The sequence below is a fragment of the Muntiacus reevesi genome, chromosome 17, assembly GCF_963930625.1.
Source record: "Muntiacus reevesi chromosome 17, mMunRee1.1, whole genome shotgun sequence".
NCBI lineage: Eukaryota > Metazoa > Chordata > Mammalia > Artiodactyla > Cervidae > Muntiacus > Muntiacus reevesi.
The window spans coordinates 22,098,427-22,115,581 of record NC_089265.1 but is presented as its reverse complement, the minus strand read 5'-3'; the positions used below and the strand labels follow the sequence as shown (position 1 = coordinate 22,115,581).

Below are 17,155 nucleotides of genomic sequence, written 5' to 3'. Positions count from 1 at the left end.
ATCAGCATATCGACTGCATTTAAAATCATGATGCTGGATGAAGTCATCTAGGGAATGAGCAAAGACAGAGACAAGGTCAGAGGACTGAGCCCTGGAACACTTCAACATTTAGAAATAGGTCAGATGAAGAGGGAGCCAATAAAGCAGATGGAACATTAGTGATTGGTACTGTGGGAGGAAAACCAAGAGAGAATGGAATCTGAAAAGCCACCTTAAAAGCTTAGGGAAGAAAGTATTTCAAGAGAAGAGCAATCAGTTGTGTCAGATACTGCTCTGAGACTGTGAAAGATGGAGACTGAGAGTTGAGTGTTAGATTGGCCTCTTGACAGTCATTGTTAACCAAGAAGGAGCTCTTTTGTAGGGACAAAAGTCAAATTATAGAGAGAATGGAAGGAGGTAAACTGGAGTCCTAAGTATAAACTATTCTTCTAAGTGAGTTCTGAGGTGTGAGATGCAGTGAAATGGGGCAATAGCTGGGGGGCTTCTTTTTCTAAGATGGTAGATGTTATAGTGTGTTCACAAGCTAAGGGGAGTAATGCAAGTGGAGAAGGAATTGGTGATGTGGCAGAGAAGGGAGAGTAGGTAGGGGGAGGGACCTAGCGGAGGCTGTCGCCCTATGTAGAAGTACAGGCAGGTCATCGTGTGTAAATATTTCATGTTGACCAGTAAAAGAATACACGGAATGCACTATATTCCATTTAGGAAGGCCAAGATTGGGCAATATGTTTTAGAGAAGCTTATTGTCAAATGGTTTTATAAAGTACAAGTTTAAGGATCAGTTTGTAGGGATCAGTTGGCTATTAAGAATGACTCATTCTGAGAGTGCTGAATAGCTAAGATTTTATATTAAATGCAGCTACTTATAAATGCAAGTATAATTTATATTTGCAAAACATTTATATAGTTATAAAAACTTTAAATTTGTGAAACTCAAAGTGTATAGTGAAAATATTTATGATATTCTCTTCATAATAAATTTGTCAATGATTGTTTTTCACTTATCTTAAGACTCTTATATGAAAAAAAATCCTATGAATATTTGAATTGAGCATACCTTCCTTTTAAAAATCCATAAATTTAGTTTTTTTAGTTCAACTTTATAACCATGTTTTTTTTTAATTGAGGTATGGTTGACATATAAAATTATATTAGTTTCATGTATATTGTAGCCAGCATTTTAAATTTTATTTTATATACATACATAGTGATGATGCTGTTATCTGTAACTTGGGAGTAGTAAATTGTTGTCTTGATGAGCTCCTGTGTAGAAAAGAGAGAATGTCTTGTTCAGGCTTCTGTAACGAAAATATCATAGACCAGATGGCTTAAACAACAGAAATTTATTTCCCACAGTTATAGGAGCTGAGAAGCCCTAGATCAAGGTGACAGCCCACATGGTGTCCTAAGCCCTGCTTCCTAAGTTTGCTGATGGGCTGCCTGCTCCTTGTAGCTTCACTTGGTGGAGAGCAGAGAGAAAGCAAGCCCACTGGTCTGTCTTCTTATAAGGACACTCATCCCATTCATGAGGGCCCCACTCTTATGACCTCCTAAAGGTCCCACCTCCAGATGCTATACATTGAGAGTTAAGATTTCATTATGTCAGTTTGGAGTGGGAGACACAAACATTCAGTCCGTAACAAAGAATAATATAAAGGACACATGTATACCCACCACTCAGTGTAAGAGTATATATTATGACAACACTGCCTGTACATGAGTTACATTCACCTCCTTCCCTGTTTCTACTAAGTAATCTAAGGAATAAGAAGATGAAACTATCTTGGAGGTGAAGCCTTTATTAAGTTCTTTCACCTTACGCTAAAATTCTATGTGGAAATTTTAAGATCTGGAGTCATTGCCAGAGGTTCTTGTTAATTGATGAATAAGCAAAAAGATTGCTTTCTTGCTCTCCTATAAGATCTCATACCTATTTTCCAACTGTATTGCAGGGTTCGAGACATGTTGACTGATGAAGTCACCAAAGCAGCTGCAAAGTAAGATCCATTTATTCTCTTACCAGAAATTTTCTATAAACATTTTTTCCCCTTACAGGCATGAATAATTCCTCCTTTTCAGGTATTTCATAAGGATTTTAAAGGACTTTTTAGTTCTTTTTTTAAAAATGAGTCGTCCTTTCTCATATGCAGTTAATTCTCACTACATGTCTTTCTGTGAAAATACAGAGAAAGCAGTACAGGCACATAACTTTCACATCAAAGATATGTCCATGTTGTACACTTTACAAAATGCTCTGTGCTTTGGCTTAGATTTGAAGGATTGCAGTTTAGTATGGGGCAAAAAGTCTTTGCTAGTATGAGTTATGTCTGTTTTACAAATAGATGATTAAATCTCAAGTGTGAGCCAGTAAATAATTTAAGGCCGAGCCTTTTATTCTCCTGGTACTATTGGACCAAGCGTATCTAAATATTGAATTTTTCAATACTAAAAACTAATGTGAAGACTCAGTAAAAAGGCAGCTTCTATCATATCTTTATGATTACTTTAACAAAAATAGCTTTAGCATTACTACCTTAAGGCTTTTTATTTATCGTAAGCCACCTCTCACTGAGAAAATTATACCCTAGTCAACATGCTTGAACAATCTCTTCAGGTCCCTTTGTTAGCAAGCTGCCTAATTTTTCCTGGTAGTAAGTTACATGTCAGTTACATACACTTCTTTTCACTATTCACCTTAGTTGCTGCCATTTCTGTTTGACTTCCTTTCTTCTTATTCACCAAATAATATAGATACACCTTTGACCTAGAGGATTTCATATGTACTGAAAGTCCATATTATCTAGAAATATTTTAACTACAGTATAGTTGATCTCTCTCATGTCCTAGAACCTTCTGTAGCTAAATAGGCTTTGCCTAAAAAAATATAAGACATGATCTACCTTAGAGTTCACTTTCCACTGGCAATTTCTTTGCTGTAAAATCTGATCTCAGTACCTGATCACTATTCAGCCTCAAGTTCTGAATAAAGGGAAAGAGAAGCGGCAATCCTCCCCTACCCTCAGTTCTTTGGGAGGCACTGGGAAATACCTGCTGACGTATCTGTTGACAAGATGAAAACTAAAGTACAGAGAAGGTTCAATAGGAACTCATTTGTGTCTGCTTCTGTCCTTTGGTGAAGTGCAGACACAGTGGGAGAGCATTCAGCTTCTTATTGGAGGGGAGGAGGTGCTGGGGTGGGGACCGCCTTTAACCTTTACCTTTCATAGTTGGTTCTACTGAATAGTCTACTTAGTTCTTGTTAAAAACAATGCCCTGACATTTGCAACAAAAGCTCAAAGGCTGAAGAAACTAGCGTCTTTCTATTAAAACAAACTGTAATTTTGCCTCTGCAGTAGCTTTTGCAGATCCCATTCTAAAATTTTAATCTTCAAATCTGCAAAGCATCATTTCATGACTAGTACCTAAGTAAAGTGTGTTCACATTCCCAGTGATATTGAGTAAAAATAATTTATGTTCTCATGGTGTTACCTTTTCATCAAACATTTCAAAGTGTTTTATAGATCTGATCTTATTAAAACCATCCTGACAATACTAGGGATTGACAAGTGAGCAGGAGATAGTTAAGGTCCAGAGGCTGAGAGATTAATGATAGAGAGGAAGAAAAAAATCACCCTGCTGCCTTCTCTGTACTTTTTCCCACTGGCTTCCTCCAGTCATGTGAGGACCCCTTATCACCTCCTGCCAGTTTAGTCTTCAGTTCCTTGGACTGTGGCTGGCTTAGATGGTGATGGTGGTTGTTTTAGTCAGTAAGTCATGTCCAGCTCTTTTGCATGGACAATAGCTCACCAGGCTCCTCTGTCCATGGGATTTCCCAGGCAAGAATACTTGAACTGGATGCCATTTCCTTCTGCAGGGGATTTTCCCAACCCAGGAATTGAACCCACGTCTCCTGCAGTGGCAGGCAGGCAGATTCTTTACCACTGAGCCATCAGGCTACTTTGGGCCAATGTAGGACTTATTTTGTTCTGAGGCATAAATTAAATGTAGGAAGTAAAACACTAGTCACAGGATTAGACTGATGTAAGTTTATTTTTGTTGTTAATAATTAAATAGGTTTGAACCTAAAGATAAAAATCCCCAAAGGATTGGGTCACTTCACTACTATGTAATGTAATACTTTGTCCCTAAGAAAGCATCAGTGTAGCTCATCCTTCCTTGAGCTTTTTAATTAGGTTAATGGCATCCGTTTCAAAGGACAATTTAATTAAAATGTCAGTGGTGTTGCCTAGATAAATTCTATACTGATGCTGACATGTTATTATGCAAATTAGTCACCGCTACTTGACTGGTTGGGGATAGTTATGTGATCAACAAGGTGAAGAATTTTAGCTGAACAAATTCTAGAGTTTCACCTGGCTAGCTCCTCCTTGAATATGTCTCATGAGTATGTATGGAGTGTCTTTTCTCCGTAAGTCACTATGCCAGGCCTGTAGGGAATGTAAAGATGATGAAGAGCTAGTCACCGTACCTTTATGAATGTGTAACTTGGCCTAAGCATACTTTGTGTGACTGTTTTCTTTTTCTATTCAAAGATTAATGTACAGATATGCTTTTAGTCTGCATCCAAAGATCTAATTACCAGTGACTTTAAATATATTTTTTTCCATTTTACAAAAACAGTACATGCTCAGTAATGTAAAGACCAGTGAAACTTTTCAAATGCAACTATTTGGGGCACTGTTTAAAAACTGAGGCTAAATTCTATTTTAGAATTTTAGGGTTAAAAAGACACTTTATAACATCTTGACAATTTTTTGTTTTAATATGGACCATTTTTAAAGTCTTTATTGAATTTACTACAATATTGCTTGTTTTATATTTTGGTTTTTGGTACACAATAGCTCCCAACCAGGGATCAAATCTGAACCCCTTGCTTTGGAAGACGAAGTCTTAACCACTGGACTGCCAGGGAAGGCCCAGACCAATATTCTTGATTTAGAAGATTTGTTATGCAATTTCTGGTGACCATCTAAGAATTTCTTCAGGGTGATACATTCACTGAGACTTTGAAACTTTTTTAAAATCTAACTTCAGGGATTCATGATTGTTTTTGCAGGATAGTCTTCAAGATATTCTCAGCTAAAGAAAAGAGAGAATATTAGAAATAAAAAACTTAATTTTGATTTTAACTGGTTTTCTGGCTAGGGCACCTGGGAATGCCCACATCTTGCCTTACTTCCTGGTATTTTACTTGCCTTATTTTACTTGCCTTACTTCCTGGCTATAGGAGTTGCCAACCTCAAGTCTTCCTTTCTGTTCTTTCCCCCTGCCCCATCCCACAATGTAAATGTTGTCTTATCAAACATATGACAGGCCTCTTAGAGAAATGATTGGAGAAGGACTGAACAAAATGACCAAGAATACAAAGCCTTACTGAGTTTAATCAACACTAGAGTGGGAGAGAGAGAAAGAAGGAAGGAGCGGATGAATTGATAGATAGAAGAACTTGATAACGACAAGTCCCAAGTTCCATTCTTACCAAATGGAAACAAAAATGCAAGAACACAAGTTTATACTAACCTGTTAATGCCCACTAACTCACATGTTCAGTCACGACTGTGGCCTAGGGCTGGACGTACTAGACTTGCCTGGGGAGCAGATCTGGACATCCTCGCACCTGTTCTCTTCCTGCACCAGGGTAAGCAGGGAGTCATTCTCAGATGTATGCATTGGTTCAGGTTCAGGTCCGAGGTCCAGGGTCAGAGAAACATTCTCTGTATTTATAGGAACCTGGCTTCCCTGGTAGCTCAGATGGTAAGGAATCTGCCTGCAGTGCAGGAGACCCCGGTTCCATCCCTGGGTCGGGAAGACCCCCTGGAGAAGAGCATGGCTACCCACTCCAGTGTCCTTGCCTACTGAATCCCATGGACAAATCAGGGGATCACAAACTGTCCGACACGACTGAGTGACTAGCAGCACACACATTCCCAGGACTAACTGAGGGCTGAACTGTCTGGTGGTAAGGTACCCTGTTGCCTGAGTTCTGTTATGGTGGAGTCAGCAGGCCAAGAGAGTGTCATCAGTGACCCCTTGGGGACTTTACTCGGTAGGAGGACTTTGGAATTATGGAATAATATTAAATGTACATGTTCAAGTAGTAAGTATTTCTAAGAGATTGTTTTCTTGAAACCGAATTGAGAAGTCAAACTGAAGATTTATTGCCAATATTAGTAAACTACCATTTGGGGGATATAAAAAGACATCTCTCAATCCAAATTGCCTGAGAACAAGCCTTTTTGGCATATTCTCTAGGGGCTCTGAATCATGTTACAGACTGACTCTAAGGTTGCTGGCTTCAGCATATTAAGAGAGAGAAGGGGAAAATGATGACGGAGGAGAAAGCCGCCAATGTGTCGAGTTGCTAGTGAAGTGTGCCTTCTGAAGCAGTTCACTAGAAGTTGGTTCCACACACCGGTGCTTTAGAAAAGCCAGGGACCAATTCCATTCTGTTGGGCTTATTCATATAACTGTCCTTGGCTGTGTTTCCAAAATAAATCCGTACATGTACATTGATCAAGGATGATGCTCAAGAAGATGGCGTGGGAAATGTAAGGTCAAATGATGAAATAAAAAAATTTAGGAAGAAGGAGCTTAGATATCTGGGCTTGGATTTTTTTAGGTTCCCCAAAGCATAATGACCATACATTTATAAGAAGAGTTAAAAATTAACACTGGCATCAGAAGAAGGACAGAAGCTGTCAACTTCAAGGAACAAACAGACCTGCGTTTCCAAGGCTCTGTGAGGGGATGGAAGTGCTTTTTGACCTCATCTGCCCTCCCTATAATAGCGCCTTCTCTTCTCCTGGTTAATGCCCCCAAATCCTCTCTTGGGATCTTTTTCTTTTTAAACAGAGACAGCCCAGTGGTCAAAGGCAACGCGCTGTTAGCCTTAAGCAGCCTCGCTGTCGTCGTTTCCAAACATGAAGCCAGCCTCTGCTCAGACTCTGACGGAGTCCTAGAGGTAAGTTAAGGGTGATTAGCACCAACTGGGCTTTGGTTGTGTAACGTGTGAAAAGTGAGACTTTTCCTTAAGCCTGGCCCTGAATTTAGAAGGTTACCATCATGGACTCTGCTGCCCGATGCACCTTTACACCAGAAGCCTTGGTATTCTCTAAAACACTTTTCTTCACTGCTTTTCTGTTTTGCTTTCTCCATCATAGTTAAGTGGTCATTTCCATTTGAAGGTGCCAATTTTATGCAACAGGGGTTGTCTTTCTGTGATTACATCATGGTAACCAATCTTAGGAGGTTAACTAGGCTTACCGAAAGTGAACAGTGCTGTCAAAAAATGATAAATAAGCAGTGTTTACTGACTGCAAAAAATTGCACTTTGCATTTTAATTGTGGATGTCAATGACAAAGTGCCTATTCATTTTTGCAAGGCATTTATTTCTTAATTAAACATGTGGCAAGCTGGCCAGTGTTCATTTCCAATGTACTTTTTCAGATAATTCATATCTGTCAAAATAAAAAAGCTTGGATTCATTCTCCTTTTAAGCCCCATTATCTGGTAGCTATCATTATCTAGAGACAATATAGTCAAGTGGTTAAAAAACATAGTCTTTGGGGTAGGAGTAGAGCTAGTAAGCGCAAGTATGAGGATTTAAATCCTATTGTTGTCTCCTCACCTTTCAGAGCCTATTTGCCATCTCTAAGATGGGGACGATAGTACTTATCAGACAGGATTGTTGTTAGGATTAAATGAAGTTATATACTTAAGGTACAATGGCTGGTAAATACTCAGTAATAGTAACTATTATCAAGAGCATCAGCATATACTTCATCACTTCTTGTTGCAAAAAATGGGCTTTTTTTCAATGCTTTTCAGCCTATCTCTGTCCCCACAGAGTGCCTTTTGGACCACTTATATTCTGTTTTCATGGTAGGGTTTCTTGGTTCCTTTTTTGTGGGTTCTTCAGGGGCAAGAAACCAACTCTAATTTAAATTTTAAAAGGAACTAGAAGAATAAGGAATCTGGACGGGCACAGAATTGAAGGCAAAGGTTAAAAACCAAGTGGGGAGAAGAACAGGAGTTCAGGCACGGGTACTGATGAACCATCTCGGCAGGCTACTCCTACTGGGATGGATCAGCTCTAGCTACTTACTGTCTTTGCATCATTCCCTTAAAATTTGGAATCCCATGAGTCCCAGTCCTACACCTTCAGCAGGGTAGGATGAGTAGCTTGATTGAGCATTTTAACCAGGCTTCAAATTCTGAAGGAGGGAATTCCCCAAAGGGTGCTCTTACCAGTTAACAAAAGAATAATGCTGTGTGGCAAAATCTCTACATGTATATCACATGTGGGGAAGAGAAGGAGGCCAAGGGATTATTGCATGAAGGATAAAAATGTGGTTAGTTACCATATGGTAATTGAAGGCCAGAATCTTATTTTAATAATGAGGAAGATGAAAATCTTTTAGAGAGGAAATGTTTCATATCCTTGAAAAAGGTATGAAATACTTTAGCAGAAGCAACATGCTAGGTAGATCTACAACCTACAAAGTAAACATGCCTTCCTAGGACCCCTTTACTTTGGTGTTATTTATGTAGGACTACCAGTGGTGCAGGTTGTTTGCCTCAGTAGTAACTGGAGGTCTAGCTCAGAGTTTGAGCTCTAGGTTCTCCTATTCTCTATTCCCTGAATCTGTGTCCTGTCCACAAAGCACATAGTCCACAAAGCATTGAGAAGCCACACAAGCCAAAGATGAGGCTTTTCTTTTACTCTTGTTGACCTTGCCTTTGACTTTTACTCAGTATGAACTCAAGACCTCATTATTTAACTAAAGTTGAAGTTTTCAAACTTCATTCAAATCTGCATTTGACCAGCAACTGAAGATCTTAAAAAGCAGATCTTTTTTGATTCAAGGAATTAATTCCAAGGATTCTTAACACTATTTCAACTTTTACAGTACCACCTGGGTGTTACCGTATGAGTTCATGAATGTTTTTCGACATCTGTTGTCATGAATGATTTTTAAAACCAAATTCTCTTTTTATTGAGTTGGGTTTTGTTGCTGTTGTGTTTGTTTTTTCATTCTTTTTCTTCTTCTTTTCCAAACTGAAGATCATTTATGTTTTCATATCTACTTGACTAGGCATTTGTTGTGATGATTCATGAATGATAAATATAGTGATAATAAGCAGCAAAGCTAGATGTGGTCAAAACATTTTTGTTGGCTGCTTTATTGAAATGACAAGTCAGAAATGGAAGGTTTGATTTGCCTTCCCTGCACATCTCTCCCTTTAAACTTCCATATTATCCTCACTGGACACAGGAGCACTGTAAGAAACTCTCAGATGTTCTGTTCTGCAGCCCCCATCCTCTCACCTCTGCTACGTTTTTGTCTGAAGGGTAAACTTTATTCACGTGGAGGTGCAGGTGAGGATGTGTATTTGTCAAATACCTGTTTGCTTCGTGCGGTCCTGGCAGATGAAGTTTCGTTTTTAATAATAGCTCTTCATTCTTTTATACAGAAGGAAGTTGTACCCTGGATCTAGAAACAATGGTTAGGTTTTTTTCTTTTTTCCCCATTATCATTTCATGTTTTCCTTCATCTGCAGGTTCAGCCTCATTTCCTGTCAGTGAAAGATTGGGTTACCATGGTGTTTGATACTCTTCTGGTCATTGTTGATAGCCACTACCAGCCCAGAGGACAATTTTTCTCCTCGTTTTATCATGTAAGTTTAAGAAACAAAAAATAATTTAGAAACTCAAGAGTTGATTCTAGTATCAATTGTTCACATGAAATCTATGATATAATGTAAATCTTGACCTTAGCTATACATTAGATGTAAGTCTCAACCTTGACTGTACATTAGAATCACCTGAGGAGCTTTAAATAAATAAATATATATATGTGTATATATATATGAGATATTGATGTGTAGGCCTCACTTCTGATTTAAATACTTTGGAATGTGTCCTGGGCATCAACATTTTGGAAGCTTTCTAAGTTATGTTAATGTATAATCAGAGGCAAGTGTTGAAGCAAAATAAACATTGGCTGAATATGGAGGATCCTAAGTTTCTTGTCAGTTTTTTTCATTTCAGGATGTGTGACCACAGGAAGTTCAGTTCATTGGTCTGGCCCTTTGTGTCCTTGTTCATAAATGGAGATTATTGAGCAGTATTATCTGCAGTGATTGTAGCCCCAACTTCACCTCTTATTAGTTTTGTGACCGTTGACCTGACAGCTACTTAACTTGTCATCTTCTTTTTTCCCTTCCTGTAAAGTGAAGGTAAAAATGAGTGCTTTGCCAACTTTATAAAAGATTGTGAGGATCCAGTTATATAATTTATGGGAAAATGGAAAGGCAAAATGCTCTATAAATACCAAATAATATTGTTGATCATATAAAAGCACCTGTTACTTAAGTCATTCTCTTTCTTCATGCTTATATGCTAAGATTTGAAGCAAATTGAAAACACGCTTTGTTGGTTTAGGTTTCGTTTCCCTTAACTAGCTGTTGTGCATGCTCTAATTCTGTATCTGCATGGAATTATTTTGGTTCTACCTTATCACTATCCAGTGCTTAGGGAATTATAGGGATCATGGGACAATCAGCTGAGTAGCAGAGAATTATAGCTGATTTGAATAAAAATATAGCATAAGTCCTGAACTGTTGCTAAGATCATGAATTTAGCCTGAAACCTCATCGCCTTAGGTCTTCTTTGTGCAGCATTTTGTGTGCCTCTGTCCTCCTGCCCCTGAGAGGACCTGGTGTGTATCTGTCTAGGGCTGAGGCTCAGGATCCAGCTTTCTGACTAGAGAACAAAAAAAATTACTTACTAGATAACATACAATTATATTTGAAAATAGACTTTGCTCAAAGAAGTACTTTCTCTATGATAATTTGTTTTCTGTCAGAAGTGTTCTTATTTCTTTAATGATGGATGAAAAACTTGTTAGCTTACATGGAGGTCTTTGCAGTAGCTATATGCTTCAAATATGCGGCAAGACAAGTTATCTATTAGATTTCTAATAGCGCTACTTAGTTCTTACAAACCAGTAAAAATAATGTCTTTACTAGGCAGCTCCAGGTTGCCCCTTACCTTTGTAAGTCTTGCATTATTATACTTCTTCAAAAGTGGCTGTTTCAAAAGCCACTTCCTTTATTTCCTTTGTCCTAGCAGCTGGGTCATTTTAAGTAGCATTGTCATTATAATAGCGCTGTATTAACCTAAAGAATCCCTTAGCACATGTTTGCTTTTTATCCTTAAAGGACTAAAGCTTAGAGAGCAAATGAGGATAGAATTAAAAACACTTTTTAATGTGTTTTGACTGCAAGGGACAACACAGTCTTTATTGTGTGTCTGCAAATTTGAAGTGGGTAATACTCAGGAATGATCAACGGGCTTTCTTCCTCACTTGAGACATATTGATAAATGTATATAATGTCTGGTGGAACTCTCTAACGCAGGATTCTTGTACAAGCTGTTCAGATTCAGCTGCCCTGTCATTTTATTAGGGCTGTTATTCATTTCTTTTCCCATAATTACATATAGGAGAGGAGCATTATAGGGCTCTCCGTTTCATTTTGAATAGCTGGTTATTGCTTTGTAACCAGAGGCTTTTAGGATTTCAACTTCCTTTTTAATTAAAAGGAATTAACCCCCTGTAGGAAATAATCCATCTACTGGGAAACGTTCCCACCAAAATTTTTGGGAGATCCGCCAATAGCTCCCTGTGCTATACTTACACTTATCCTTCTGTAACTAAACTTGAACTGCCCCCACCCTAACCCCTTTTCTCTCTCCCAGACAACTCCTGGCTTCCTGGACATGTATAATGTGACTCGGTGGTTTCTCCAAGCTTGGATAGCTTCACTTGGAGCTTTTTCATTATATACTCATGTGAGCTTTCAAAACACTGAAATTGTTTCAGGCTCTATAGCGAGGGAATTCACACCCATTAAAAGGAGACACTGTTTTTTGTTTGTTTTTGTTTTTTTTTTCAAATTTAAAAGGATATTATTAGTTGACCAATGGCTTAGCAGCAGATTGTTTTCCTAAGAGTAAAAAGGTAGCCTGGAGATAAACACAGAGATAGATTTATTTTTTAATAATTTTTTTGGAGTGGCGAGGGTGGGTTTAGGAGAAGCTTGTATTGTGTCGTGCTTCGTGATAGGTATGTTGCCCTCATGTTTTAAACCAGAAGCCAACCCCTTGCTTTCTCTCTCTGGCATGTCCTAGAAATCCTATTCCGGTGAAAACACGGCCAGTGCCATTGCCCGTTCCGCGGCCGCCACGGCTTTGTCCTCCCTTGTGCCAGTTTTCATTATCTCTTGCAAAGAGAAGGTTGAGGAAATCCTGAGCATGCTGACTGCCAGGTTACCTGGGAAACCAAGCGCTGATGAGTCTCAAGCCGTGCAAATCCACATGGGCCTTGCACTGGGGATGTTTCTCTCTCGCTTGTGTGAGGAGAAACTCAGGTACAGTTTATTAAAATATTCCTCTCTTTCCTCTTTGTGACTTAGGTGATTGATTTCTCTCTCTCTCTCACACACACACACATACCTTATATCTGAGCTATTTGTGGTGCTAAACTTTTCAAGCTGAGCATGTTGATCCTTTTTTCTCTTTTATGAATGAATTTGTCTCTCTCAAATACCATCACAGATATTCATATGTTTTAAGGGTTGCTTTTTTTTAAAAGTGATTGATTACTTGAAAATCATTTCATGCTTAGATGAAAGCCCTGTGTAATAGACATGAGGAAAGTCTAATCATATGGTGCTATAAATTTTAAAAAGCATCTTTTCCTTCTGGTTTATAAGGGTGAAAATGACTGCTCATTCATTGATATCACTATAAAATGGGAGAAAGATTGGGGTAGCCCTGTGCCTGAGGGTGCGGGCATCGCTGAATCACCTGAGAACTGCATGTACCCGGTTTTAAGTATTACTTTTATGCTGTGCCCTGGCTACATCTTAGTAATCCTTAAAGAGTCTTAATCTGTGCATATTATACTGGGTGCTTTATTCAGTTTGATTGCTCATTTGTAGACTGCTAGCTTTACTCTTGAATGGAGCTAATAGAGTATCAAAGACCCAGGTGGAAAATTCCACTAGTGAAAAATTTCCCTTGTGCATGAGTCGACTTTAGTTTTGGTGTTCATTATATTTATTCTTTATTTTATAACTGATCTTAGAATTTTCTATATCCAGATTGATGGTAGTGTGGTACAACATGAATATTTGAAGATCATAAATCTTTAGATGTCACTGACTTGGAATTTCAGCCCCGTTTTCCTCCATTGGAAATAGTAGGGCCGGTGGGGAGAGGCATTCTATTCTGATGTTAGCAGTCCTGATGCTTCCCTAGCTGGCAGAAACCATCTGTCCAAAGGCAGGAAATGGTGTTGATGTGGTAAATTGGATGACATTATGCTATATTTAGATTTCTGTTTGAAATCAGTGGTTAAGTTTACATTTGTTAATTCCCATAGTTTTGTGCAAACATCAGTATGTGAAACCTTTATGAGAACTGCTGTGGATCTAGGGAAATACTCTATTTCCGATGATCATTTTCAGCCCTTGGAAACATCTATGGAATATTTGGGAAGATAGGCTTAGTCTTTGTGATCATAAATGAAACATTTCCAGAATACTCATTTTATTCTATTCACCAGTATTAGTATACACAGGCCTCGTTCTGGACACAAATAAGAAGCTGCCCTTTGCATACGAATGGACTGTTATATATCTTGTGTGTGAGTGGTCGAACACAAAGTATTTTTAAAGACTTAAAACTTGAGAGTGACTCCCCCCCCTTTGTTTCTGTGTTACAAATGGCAGTCTCTTCACCATCTGTGTTCATGTTCTCCCTTCAGTATCTTTTCAAGCTACATGTTTTGCAACTAAAAATGAGCCATGGCAGTTTTTAATTCCAGACAACTCATTTCATCCTGTCCTGGCTCTCACTCTCTTCTTTTTAGTTTAGGAGGAGATGCTCCTGGTTTTAGGGCTTGACAGACTTGCAGTGTGGTTAATTTAATTTTACTACCTGGAGAAACCTACAGTGATTCTCCTAAAGCATCCTTCCCTGGTTCTTAAGTTGCCTTCCACCCCTAATGCTGACTTGCCTGCATCTGCAGGAAACCCTGGAGGAGGACACCAGAAAACCGTTTCTCTGGCAGAGAGCCCACGGTGTAACTGCAGATTTTGCCTTTGCCATATGATCCTGCATTTGATAGCATTCTCCTTCTGGTTGGTGTTTTAGTACTGCAGACATTAATGTAGTTATTCATGGTTCCACCTCACTATTTCACAGTGGTGGTGGTTTTAGTTGCTCAGTCATGTCCAGCTCTTGTGAACGCCTGGACTCGCCCACCAGGCTCCTCTGTTCGTGGAATTTCCAAGGCAAGAATACTAGAGTGGGTTGCCATGTCCTTCTCTAGGGGATCTTCCTGACTCAGGGATTGAAACTGGGTCTCCTGCATCTCAGATGGTCTCCTGCATTGTAGGTGGACTCTTTACCAACTGAGCCACCAGGCAAGCCCCCATTTCATAGAATTAAGAAGTGAATTAGGGAGGTCCTAATTTCATAGAGCAGGGGAATCTGAAATATTTGTCTTTTGGTACTAATAAATATTTTACTAGATAATGACAGTCTTTACTAGGTAATGACATTTTTGGAGAAAATTTCTATTTTTCCAAAACTCTAGTGTTTCGAGGGCTACTAACTCTGAATATGGAGAAGGCAATGGCACCCCACTCCAGTACTCTTGCCTGGAAAATCCCATGGACGTAGGACCCTGGTGGGCTGCAGTCCATGGGGTTGCTAAGAGTCAGACACGACTGAGCGACTTCACTTTCACTTTTCACTTTCATGCATTGGAGAAGGAAATGGCAACCCACTCCAGTATTCTTGCCTGGAGAATCCCAAGGACAGGGGAGCCTGGTGGGCTGCCATCTATTGGGTCACACAGAATCGGACACGACTGAAGCGACTTAGCAGCAGCAGCAGCAGCAGCAACTCTGAATAATCAATGACATCAAATAAGTGGCCCAAAATGGCCCCTTAGGACAACAGGATCAGGACAATATCTTGGTCTCAAAAATGAAAAATCACTTTGTGTAAAAGAATTTTGACATTCAATCCATTTTTTTTTCTTGCTAAGGCTTATGAAAAATCTCCTGAATTTCAATTCCAGTCTAGAATTTATTCAGAAAAGCGTATTATTCCAAAGCTTGTTTCTGTCATAACTACCAGAGGATTCTATTAATAGTTCAGCCTCTTTAGCATTTGTTTAGGATATTTAAGTACGCTTTGCTCCAGAGAACATCTATAAGACTTACTTAGTTAAAACTATTAAAATTGTGTGTGCTCATGTGCGTGTTTTCTCATCACAAAATGTAATCCTTCACCCCAGGCAAAACCACTATAGTCTTGGTTGGAGAGGATATTACTTAAAGTGCTCTCTGGCTGGCTGGCATTCCAAGGACTGCATTCCACTCAGCATGGTCCAAGACTGCAGCCAGAGAGCTGAAATGCAGGGACCCCTTGATAATAAAGTGTCGGTGATGAAGCCCACAACTCTGCCTGAAAAAACAAACATAGAGCTACCTTTTAAGTTTCATTTTACCCTAGAAGTCATAGTTCTCACTAAGTTCTCATAGTTCTCACAATTACAAAATCCACATCAATTACTTTATAAAGGCAGAAAAATAAAGGGCCAGGTTTTTGTCCGCCTCCTTAAAAAAAAAAGAATAGAACTGGAAAACCTTCATGTATACCACATAAAAGTCAGAAGTGCCAGATGGATCTGGAATGATCATTGATGGTATCAGCTGAGCGGGTTAGTACATCCTCTGAGGAAAGTCACCTTAGCATTCCTAGAAATATTCTTTTTGGTCTGAGCTCTTGTTTTTCAGTGATTTAAAATTTGAATGAGCTGAGAAAATGCAAAACATTGGTTTGCAAGTGATGGCAATATTCAGAAACCTAAGTACTGAATGAATTCTTTGACTCAGTTTCTCTGTCTGCGGGATATATGTGCATCATCAGTATTGTTGGTTGCTACTTTCATGTTTTTTTAATGAAATGATTTTCAGTAAAATACTAAGAGCATAGTAAATATGTTGGAGAGTTGCATGATTTTCAATAACTCATTTTTCGCTCTTGGTCTTCACCCAGTGATATATCTAGCCAACAGATGAACCTTCTTCTGATGAAGTCTTTGGATGCCCTGGAAAACTGCTGCTTTGACCCTAGTCTTGAATACAAGTATGTTGATTCCATTCCCTCTCTGATGCTCAGAGATTGGATCTTTCTTTGCTATAAAATGTTTCATTCTATGGTGAAATATTCGTAGGACCCAGTCCTGAATTCCTTTACTCAGAATAATAATTTTTAAAAATCTGTAATTAAAGCTTATTTGTTCTGAAAACCATGTTTCAGAAAATAGACAACTTGGACAATAGACAATTGTTTCCATACAGAGCAACAAATGTCATTTTGTGGCTGTCGTTAAGTTTCCAATACTTTAGATTCTGTCTTGTACTTATCTTATGAGACATCTGTCTGGGGATGTGTAAGAATGACAACCTTTTTTAAAGATCTGTTGAAAATATTCTTTGAATTTGATTTGACGGAGAGAGGCTTTGCCTCATAATTTAGATTTCCCTATGAAATCCAGTGTCAGAGGCATCAAAATGGAAACAAATAGAGGTGACACCAGGCATTCCCACCCTCCTCACTATTAATAGACCCCTCCCCCCAAAAAACTTTGTGCATTTTAAAGATTTTGTCTATTAAACTAAATATCTTAAAATTTATTTTCTCATTCCAGTTATAAAAAACAAAAACAAAACAGAATAATCAGAAAACAACCTCAAAAAATGGTGTTAAACATACTGGTTTAGTGAGACATTGAATGTTTTGTCTCATCCATGTGGTTTGTGTGGGAAGATAAATGCAGTTTTATTATGCCTTCTGAAATAGTGACATCAATGAGAACCTGCATTGGACCTTTTTGGACCTTCCTTTGTTTTGGAAGCTTGTGTTTAGATCTTATGGGGTTGAAGTTAATAGGAAACTCAACAGATTATAAGCACCAATCTATTATAATCTATTATAGCCTCTAATCTATTAATTCATTTACTTCATACTATCATGGGTACTGTTCAAATATG

At 38.6% G+C, this 17,155-nt stretch overlaps 1 protein-coding gene across 5 annotated transcripts in view; it reads left to right on the top strand.

Moving 5' to 3' along the window:
• FOCAD (focadhesin) overlaps positions 1–17,155 on the top strand; it is a 292,503-nt gene that overhangs the window by 219,310 nt on the left and 56,038 nt on the right. For all 5 annotated transcript variants that reach the window (XM_065908204.1, XM_065908205.1, XM_065908203.1 and 2 more), the window contains 5 exons: positions 1,950–1,994; positions 6,871–6,979; positions 9,581–9,697; positions 12,213–12,451; positions 16,158–16,247. In XM_065908204.1, the coding sequence (XP_065764276.1) occupies positions 1,950–1,994; positions 6,871–6,979; positions 9,581–9,697; positions 12,213–12,451; positions 16,158–16,247 (600 nt within the window). The remainder of the gene's footprint in view (positions 1–1,949; positions 1,995–6,870; positions 6,980–9,580; positions 9,698–12,212; positions 12,452–16,157; positions 16,248–17,155) is intronic.